This window comes from Montipora foliosa, chromosome 6 (assembly GCF_036669935.1).
Source record: "Montipora foliosa isolate CH-2021 chromosome 6, ASM3666993v2, whole genome shotgun sequence".
NCBI lineage: Eukaryota > Metazoa > Cnidaria > Anthozoa > Scleractinia > Acroporidae > Montipora > Montipora foliosa.
In genome coordinates, this window is record NC_090874.1 from 1,306,001 (window position 1) to 1,316,000 (window position 10,000).

At 40.0% G+C, this 10,000-nt stretch overlaps 1 protein-coding gene across 5 annotated transcripts in view; it reads left to right on the forward strand.

Moving 5' to 3' along the window:
* Positions 1-10,000, forward strand: part of LOC138006218 (uncharacterized) — a 100,356-nt gene that overhangs the window by 3,994 nt on the left and 86,362 nt on the right. For 3 of the 5 annotated variants that reach the window (XR_011123871.1, XR_011123870.1, XM_068852399.1), the window contains one exon: positions 1,648-1,827. Coding sequence is in view for 1 of the 5 variants with exons in the window: in XM_068852399.1 (XP_068708500.1) it covers positions 1,648-1,708 (61 nt within the window). In the remaining 4 variants the exon portion in view is untranslated. Of the gene's footprint in view, positions 1-1,647; positions 1,828-10,000 lie in introns of those variants that run through there. The other 2 variants (XR_011123868.1, XR_011123869.1) reach the window with 1 other exon arrangement.

Consider the following 10,000-nt stretch of genomic DNA (forward strand, 5'->3'; position numbering starts at 1 on the left):
AACGCGTTTTGAAGACCTTAGAAAAAAACTTTTTTGAAGCGTGTTTTCAAGCGTCTGAGAGCGCGTGTTGAAGGCGTAAAAAAAAAAGGTTTTGAAGCGTCAAGCGTCTGAGAGCAGGGTTAAAGGCTTGAAAAAACCTTTTGAAGCGTGTTTTCAAGGATCTAAGAGTTTGTTTTGAAGTTATTTGAAAAAAACATTTTAAAACATGTTTTCAAGCGTCTGAAAGCGCGTTTTTAAGGCGTTAAAAAAAACGTTTTTAAGTGTGTTTTTAAGCGACTTAGAGCGTTTTGAAGGCGTTTGATAAAAACGTTTTGAAGCGTGTTTTTAAGCGTCTAAGAGCGTGTTTTGAAGTCGTTTGAAAAAAGACGTTTTGAAGAGGTTTTAGGGTTAGTAGTTAGGGTGAGACGTTTGAGTCCCGTTAATGAAAGTAATTAATGTTTTAATTAAGTATCTAATAAACTATTTAGGTAAAGTTGCCATCCAGCCTGAAAATTACGTTCTCTATTTTTCATAGCTGTATCTTTCTCCGTTAAGATTTAACATTACATTTACTAGCCCTCCAAATGTTATCCCTACTTTGACTCACAATACCAAATTTAAGGACGGTGCCTACTATTGTTATTGCGCATACGTTCTGCGCATCTCGAGATACTCGAGTTTCCTATCGGTGATTCTCACTAATACAGGGATATTTTTGCGCGGCTTAAAACTATCCGGATAAAGTAGGTCTGAGTAAATAGTCTTGGTATCCAAAAAAAAATAAAAAACTGGGGGGTAGCCATGCATTTTTAAGAGATAATTAAGCTTCAATTTGAGAAAGAACGCCATACATTGCTTTGTATTTTAAAGCTTTTTACAATTATTACTCATGAATTATCTTGAAAGAGATATATCTACTGATGGGGCAAGAGCACCATGAACAACTTTAACTTTAAAATAAAAATGTGCCTCTGAAAACGAGTAGGTCAATTGAAGGAAATCATTGCCCGAAAATGAGATAAATATTCAATATCCGACGACAACCTCAAAACAAACATTTAATAATTCCCAAGACAATACCTGATTTCTCTTGAAAGCACACGCCAACGCAAGTTTGCTGCATACACGCTTTTCTAACACATCTGTGATACTGCTACAAAGTATTCATTTCACAAGTTGTTTACAGCATTCGCGTCAGTGCTGTATCACTATTCACAAACTCTCGCCTTCACCTCGAGTTTGTAAATAGTGTACAACATTGGCACTCATGTTGTAAACATTACTTGCAAACTGGTGAGATAATGTCGTGATAGTGGGCTACACTTTCATATACCGGACTAAAATGGCAGAGGACAAACGAACCAATGGTATTCCGATTAGTCATTGCTAACTAGATATTGTTATGTTCGCTTTGTTGTTTTTTGTTTTATGAACATTAATTATCTCGAATTCAGTGTATGAAAGACCAGCCTGACAGTGAGTCCTCGCTGTTTCTCCTTTACCCTCGCAAGGCAAAAATCATCAAGTTCTTCGCCGAAATTTGCGGTAATTTCGAACGATAACCTTTGCATGCATCTTAGAGTGGATTGGCCATCTTTCAACCCTCTTGTTACTGGTCAATCGAGTCGTTACTTATATATATATAATCCTCCTTCGCTGTTGTTTTAGATCATCATGGCAGATAACGTGTCCAAAGTATTTGAAACAGCAAAGAGAAAATTCACGTTGAATTTCTTGGCTCAAGTATTGGTGGTCCTCTCCACAAAGGGCAGTTCGTTGTGAGAGCCAAAGTAGCTGACTTTACTACAGAAGGTGAGGGCTTTGCAAAATCTAGAAGGTGTCAAAATGTCTTTGAGGTTTTTGGTACGACGATATGCTGGAAAAATCGATTTAGATGGAAAAACTTCTAATAACTCGGGTGACGATCTTAAAAGATGAACATGCTTTTGGATAACTCTCTGAATATCAGGGAGGATAGGATTGTAGTCAAGGACTAACGTGAATGCTTTTTTTGTCAGGCTTGACATTTTTCTTCAGGAGTTCTGATCTTTCAATACTAAGCGCCCTATCAAATTGCTTGTCTAATAAATCTGCATTATAGCCCTGAAATTTAAGATACCCTTTGTATTCGTGGCATCTCTTATTGAGAAACTCATCAGTGGAACAATTGTGTCTAACGCTAGGGCAACCCCATAAGGAATCGCCCTTTTGCAGTGTGACGGGTGAGAACTAGAAAAGGGTATATAAAGATGGATGTCTGTACGCTTAGCGTAGATATCCGTAATAATAAACCCATCTTGAAGGTGCAGTATAAGATCCAAGACACTGAGGGTATACTCAGAATATACCAGCTCAAATTTGATAGTGGGATAGAGGGAATTGACGTACTCGGTAAACTCTAATAATTTAGGCAGACCATGTGTCCAAACATGGAAAACATCATCCCTATATCTCCACCACAACAAGGCCTTCATAGCACCTTCAAACTTAACTTTCTCGTCGATCAATCCCATAGCCAAGTCGGCATAACTGCATGCGTTTTTGTGGCCCATAGCCGTACCATGTTTTTGCACAAAATCTTTCCCAGAAAATTGACAATTATTGCTTTGAAGACAAATTTCGATAACCTCCACAATGCATTCGGTTGATGGAAATTTAACTGATCGAGAATCAAGAGCTTTTCTAACCGCTGAAATGCCCAAGTTGTTATCAATATTGGGGAACATCGCAACTACATCCCAAGAGACCAGCAAACACCCAGGTGGTAGAGGACCTTTCTCAGAATTAAGTGTTTGGATCTTGTTGATGAGATCTGTGGTATCCTTAACAATAATTGAGAGTAGAGCTTGGGCGAGAGGCTTGAGATAAAACTCAGTGGAAGAAGAAAGTCTTTCGATTGCCGTTCCGCAGCATGATGTAATTAAGCGGAGAGGGTTGCTTTCTTTATGGGTCTTCACGTTGCCAGATGCCACCCCCGGTTTAGGTTCCAAATTAGCAACCCAAGTGGCAATCTTCTGACTGATCTGGCCTTCACTGAACCATTTCCGTCCCCAATTTTTGATCTTTTCAAAATGCTCACTAGTAGGGTCATGGTTAAGCTTATTGTAATGGAGATCATTGTTAAGTTGCCCCAACATCTTATCTTTATACTCGTTTTAGGAAATAATAACAAACCTAGATCCCCTATCTTGAATTCTAAATACGTTATCACTAGATTTAAGTTTGCGTAAGGCCTTCTTTCCGTGAAATATGACCTTTTCACCTTAGTTGTGTGCATCATTCAGCAAGAAAACAGCATTTTAAAGCTTTTTCTTGAAGTATGCAAAAGGAATAGCAATTTAAAATCTGAAAATGATGTATTTTCCCAAAATATTGAACAGTTAGTTACACTAAAAGGGACCTTCTTAACAATGTCCAAAACACTAGTAACCCACTGCAGAGCACAGTTACGCCCTTTCTGACATAAAATGGTAACGCTAGATGGCATGCTTTGTATTGCATCTCTTCAATAAGTCACTTTTTATGTTGAAGCAAATGTTGGAGTCGTTTGCTCGGCGGGCCTTTATATGCTCAAGGGTCCTCAAGTTGTCGTCAAAACCTAAAATTTGGTGATTTCACGTTGTTGTTTCGTGGAGTACTACGGGAAAAAATGCGCGGAAATTCGTGCTGTGACACGAGTATTTTTTCCTTTTCTAACCAATCATATTCTTGTTTTGTGGCATTGCCGTTGCCGTTGCGTTGCCGTTGCCATGGCCGTTGTCTTTGCTAAAAATCCTTAGCGATTGACATCGACCTAGTGGCAAATAAATATCCTCCATTCGTCCTTCCTTCATGTTCATGATAAACAAGACGCTCTTTAAGGGTTTACTCGGAATACCATTTTACGCAGAAGTAGGCTGATAGATTTTGGAAGGGTTAGATGGTTCACAATCCGCGCACCGGTGGCACAGTTGGTTAAGTATCGAGCTATCACGCGGGAGTTTGTGGGTTCGAACCCCAACCAGATCAACACTCAAGATCTCAAAATAACTAAGGAACGATTTTCTTTTACAAATAATGGCAGCAGTTTCACTAGCACCCTTTATGGCTTCCTTAATGATGTTGACAAAAGAGTAAATTGGCATAAATATGTTTGTCACAATTAAAAATAGTTTAAAAAATACCATGATCACTAAAAAAGGCAGTAAAGTATGTAACATAAGTGATAGAGTATGCACACACAGTACTATTTTATGCGCACCTTACGAAACATTATTTTAGGGTTACGTTTCTTTCTTTGTCATTTTCATCGATGAAAATATCCTCGTATTGGAACATGACCGGCATCTCATTAACCTAACCCTAAATTATGCGACGTTAGGGTTACAACCGACATTGCGTCATGCTTACGAAACATTATTTTAGGGTTACGCACGTGTTTTTGTTTCACGTGTTAGGGTTACAGCTGCGTTGCTCACGTGTTGTTTCACGTGTTATGGTTACAACCGTCATTGCGTCATGCCCCAACATGCCCCTAATTTATGCACGCCCCCTTCTTTTGTCTTTTGATTGATGACGTCATTTGATGACTACCTGTAAAATCCGGTCTGAATAATCCCATACAACTACTAGCATACCCTGGACAAAGAGGAGCATCAACCATATCTTCCATTTCCAGGGTGAGTGGCATAAATATATCCAGCTCATCAGCTACCTTCTTTGGTTCTGGAAAGAGTATGTGATTTCAATTCTATCTTCATGTGAATGCAGCTCTGCTATTGCGTACCCGTATAGGTATGCAAGTGGGAAAACTGCACTCAAATTGATTCTTCAGTCAGTAAGGTTTTGAGGTAGAAATTAATTTTAGTTGAGGACAGGAGATCACAACTTTCTTTGACAATACTCAATATGTCAAGCCGAGAAAAGAGTGAAAGAAATGGGCGAAGAAATATGAAGCTGTCCACGAAAGTAGGATATCCTATGAGGCCAGACAAAAACAGAAGCCGCTACAAACTCTGCAAGCTTCTAAGGAGCACTGTTCTCAAAAGATATGGCTTGAAACAGCAACATCTTGAATAATATAATTATACTGTTTTTAATTACAGCCATTATGCAAGTTGCCATTAGAATTGGTTTACCACCAAATACTGTACTTTGCATTAAAAAAGGCCAAAAAATAGGAAGGACCAATTAATAGTAGAAAAAATAAGAAAAAATAGGACCTTGACACCATGAACTCTAAACAGCTAGCCTAAAGAGCCTTCTTTACAGCTTTCTTGCACTGTAAACCTATCTTTAAAATAGGAGCATGCCGCTTAATAACTATGAATGGTGAAGGTTACTGAAAGTGTCCTTGTAACACAAACTAGACGCTCCACAAGCGTAAACTGGGTTTCCAATGGTACTTGTTACACAAAAAAGAGGGCACTGACTTGGATGCTATTGAACTGCAGCATTCCAGTTAATACGATCTGGTTTTTTTGAGTGTGTCCGTAGAGGTATCTTTGGGCGAAAGTGCCTCGTTGTTTGAGGAAATGGAGATTGTAACCAAGTTCGTGGAGATATGTGATGTCCAATATTCTTGAGGCATGTTTAAGTCTTCCTTTAAAAATGTGGTAAGACGTTGACTCCTTGATTGCCTTGGGTATTAATTGTTTCCCAGAGGAAAGCTGGGAGTGATGAAATGAAATGTACTCTAATACTCTATAAAAATACTCTAATGGAGCAATGAAATTGAAATGAAATGTACCTTGGAGTAATGAAATCAAAGACATTTTGTTACTCGTTCAAAATCGTTCAGAAAATATTCTTGCTATGTAGGCAATATTTATTAAGCACTGTATTATCAGAAATTTCATGACAAGCATGCCAATTTACAAGAGTTTTCAGGAATACCGCCACAACTTTCAGTTTTCGATGACCAGTACGAAGTTAAGGGGTTTGTGTTTTTGCGCCTTAGTACACACTAACGTGTTCTTCTTTGTTGACGGCATCCTCAAAATGAGTGCCTGAGTTGATACTGTCCTGAAAACCAGAGGCGAACGGGTAAACGTTAGTTAAACGATGATACTTCCACATAGCAATAAGCAACGATAGTGATGAAGACAAGAAGAGGAAGAAGTCATACTTTGATACGTACGATAAAATTTGTGAGGACCAAAGGAGAAAGAGGTGGCTAGAACTGAACTGATTCACTTCCACCTCTTACGTCAAAAGCATCGGAAAATATCTTGGACTTTCTGGACACATTTCAAGTTACTGAAGTAAAAACCTTGCTGTGGTCAAGGATGAATCAATAAAATGATTCCTTTCAATACCGATACACGTTAACTTAACACTCACTTCGAGTTCGTGGAGGTTTCTTTGAAATTCCTCTACAAAGTACGTACTTAAAAGTCCATAGGCTAGAAAAAATTACAATAAAGTAAAATGATCTAAACCAATATAAGAATCTTTTAGATATCTCGTACAGCTTTCCTTGAATTTAAAGCAAAAATAGAAAATGAATGGTTCATTGTTAAGGCCCGGGAAAACGGCTTAAAAAAAAAGGATGTTAAAGAAAATGTTGGAGCCGTTTGCTCGGCGGGGCCTTTATATGCTCAAGGGTCCTCAAGTTGTCGTCAAAACCTAAAATTTGGTGATTTCACGTTGTTGTTTCCTGGAGTACTACGGGAAAAAATGCTCGGAAATTCGTGCTGTGGCACGAGTATTTTTTTCCTTTTTTAACCAATCATATTCTTGTTTTGTGGCGTTGCCGTGGCCGTGGCCGTGGCCGTGGCCGTGGCCGTGGCCGTGGCCGTTGTCTTTGCTAAAAATACTTAGCGATTGACAACGACCTAGTGGCAAATAAATATCCTCCATTCGTCCTTCCTTCATGTTCATGATAAACAAGACGCTCTTAAAGGGTTTACACGGAATACCATGTTACGCAGAACTAGGTGATGGATTTTGGAAGAGTTAGATGGTTCACAATCCGCGCACCGGTGGCACAGTTGGTTAAGTATCGAGCTATCACGCGGGAGTTTGTGGGTTCAAACCCCAACCGGATCAACACTCAAGATCTCAAAATAACTAAGGAACGATTTTTTTTTACAAATAATGGCAGCAGTTTCGCTAGCACCCTTTATGGCTTCCTTGATGATGTTGACAAAAGAGTCCTCCTTACAAGAAGGAGTGCCTCTCCACTAACTAAAACGTTCACTATTAGCAGGTATTTTGGGGATAATATTGTGTGTGTGGATGGTGAGTTGAGGAAAAATCATAGACAAAAATTAGGGTTAGTTTGTAAAATGATGGGGAGAAATTCACAAAGTAAACTCTCAACCCCAAAATAAGGTTAACAAAATAATGAAACAAACTGTGTGAAATTAAAAACCTTAATTTCAGAAACAGCCAGACTATTGTTTTTGAACCGTTCCGAGTAATTACTCTCCTAAGAAATGAAAAAGTAAGATTAAGCACATTGACAAAGGCACATAACAGATAAGTGAATTAATCATGACATTAGCCCATTAGAAAACTCCCTGTGATATTTAAACACAATTACACTACAGTTACCTCGGCAGAAAAATTCATCATGTTTGAAGAATCAAATGCATTTGTGGCGAAAAGCTGATGCTGTAGATACATACATACATACATACATGCGTTTATTTCACGTCCCCAAGGGGCTTTTCAGTGAAATATGTAAGAAACAACAATAAAGAACAATAAAATGAATTCTATGTAAGTAAATCGATTTTATGATAAAAACTACCGATAAAAGTCACGACCTTTCGATCTTCCAGAGGTCATTTTCAAGTGTTACGATTAGGGTTAGGGTTTGACTAAATTTGCCAAAAGTGGGCTGACATGTGAACCCATTGGGCAGCCGAAAATTTGTTTGTAGAAAATGCCATCAACGATGAAGTAATTGTTATCAAGTACAAATTCAAGCAAATTCATGATGTTGTTAACAGACATGTTTGTTCTTTCCAAGATGGTCGGATCAGCTTCCAAGTCTGTTCTTAGTCACGTGGAGTGCCAAAATTGGACTGCTGTATGAGTCAGCCATAGTACTATCAATGGCTCTTCACAATCTAACCCTAACTTCAACACATTTACTGATCTTGACATTTTATTTTCTTACTGATCCGCACGTCTTCGGCATGGAGCACTGTGAAACGTTTCTACGTCTTAGGGAAGACAACACGTTTTCTAAGATTATAAATCACTTTACTTTAGATGAGAAAAAGACTGCCTGACTCACACAAGATATCCTGCTGAGTTGGGTAAAACAAGGACGTGTTGAATTACAACGAGCGTGACGGGATTAGAATAATGTCACATCTCCCTTGCTTTCGGAGGTAACGGAAAATAAAAAAAACGAGAGTTACAGTGGAAAAGAATATCCTCAATAATCTAAACGGTATGACAACTAATTGATACTCTATATACTTATCATCATGAAACAAGATTCAATGTCAGTTTTTTTTTGTTTGTTTTTTTTTGTTTAGTCTTAAACTTAAAGGAAAAAAAAGTTTATTGAAAGCGTTCTGGAGGTCTGACAATCCTGCCACTGCGTGTTGTTGTTGGCACTGGAAATGTACAGGTTCCGCTAGCTGGACGCTGTTCTACCGTGGTCGGCGCTATTGATGGTGGTGTGGGCTCATCTGGACAAACTTTGTCAGGCAGTTCCTCGGTCTTGGCTTGAGCACGGGTGGGCTCATCTGGACGAACTTTGTCAGGCAGTTCCTCAGCCTTGGTTTTTGGAGTCTCTTGCGTTCATCGCAAGTGTCTTCTGTTCCTCCTGTACACGCTGCCGTCCTCAGTCCTGACGCGGTACAACCTTATGTCTACCTTCTCGTCCACTTGGGCTTGCACCCAATTCTTCTTTCCCAGCTTCAGTGGTTGTACACGTACTGTGTCACCGGGCTTAAACTCCTGTAGTTCCCTTGTTCCCTTATTGTAGTGGAACGACTGTTTTGACTTCTGTAGTTTGAGCTTCTGATCAACGTCAGGTACCTTGGGCACCTTGGTCTTGGTCCGCCTACCGAAGATTCGCTGACTTGGTGATGAATTAAGCATCTCAGAAGGTGTGTTTCTCCAGTCGAGTAGTGCCAAGTAGGGGTCGTACTTGCTATCAAGGGCCTTCCTCATTAACGTCTTAGCCGTTTTGACCGCGTTTTCGACCTTGCCATTGGACTGTGGGTACCCTGGAGAGCTTGTCACGTGCTCGAAGTGATAGAGATTTGTAAACTCTTGGAAGTCTGATGAGGCAAACAGTTGGCCGTTATCAGAGACGACCGTATCTGGGATCCCGTGTCTCGAGAAGTGCGGCTTTATCTTGTTAATAACTTCCCTTGCTGTCTTCGTGGTAAGTCAATCCACTTCAAAGAAGCTTGAATAGTAGTCGACAGTAACGAGGAAGTCCTTTTGGTCGAGTTCGAATATATCAACTGCTACTTTCTCCCATGGTCTTGTGGGAAGTTCATGACAGATCATGGGTTCCTTTGCTTGTTCGCTGTGGTAGTTGTTGCAGGTTTCGCACCCCGCGACGTATTCCTCAATCTCTTTGTTCATCCCGGGCCAGTAAAGAACTTCGAGCTCTACGTAGGCATCCCTGTATACCAATGTGACTTGCATGAATCTTGGCCATCACATCACTACGAAGGTTCGAAGGAATGACTATCCTTTCGCCCTTGAATATGATACCGTTTTGCAAGGTTAGCTCATCTCTGAAGGGGAAATATTTTCCGACATTCACAGGAACTTCGTCTTTCCTGGGTGGCCATCCTATTCTTATGGTTGACTTTAACTCCCTTAGAGTGTCGTCGGACTCGGTAGCGTTCTGGATGGCGGTCTGTGTCTCTTTTGACACGGGTAGATACTTTATCATGTGCACAGCTTCTGCGTCTTGCTCTGTTTCACCTGGACTAGTGGAACTGCCATAGGCACGGCTTAGTGTATCGGCTAAAACCATCTCTGAACCCTTCCTGTACGTAACAGTCAGGTCGAATTTCTGGAGTCTCAGCAGCATACATTGCAAGCACCTTGGGGCGCT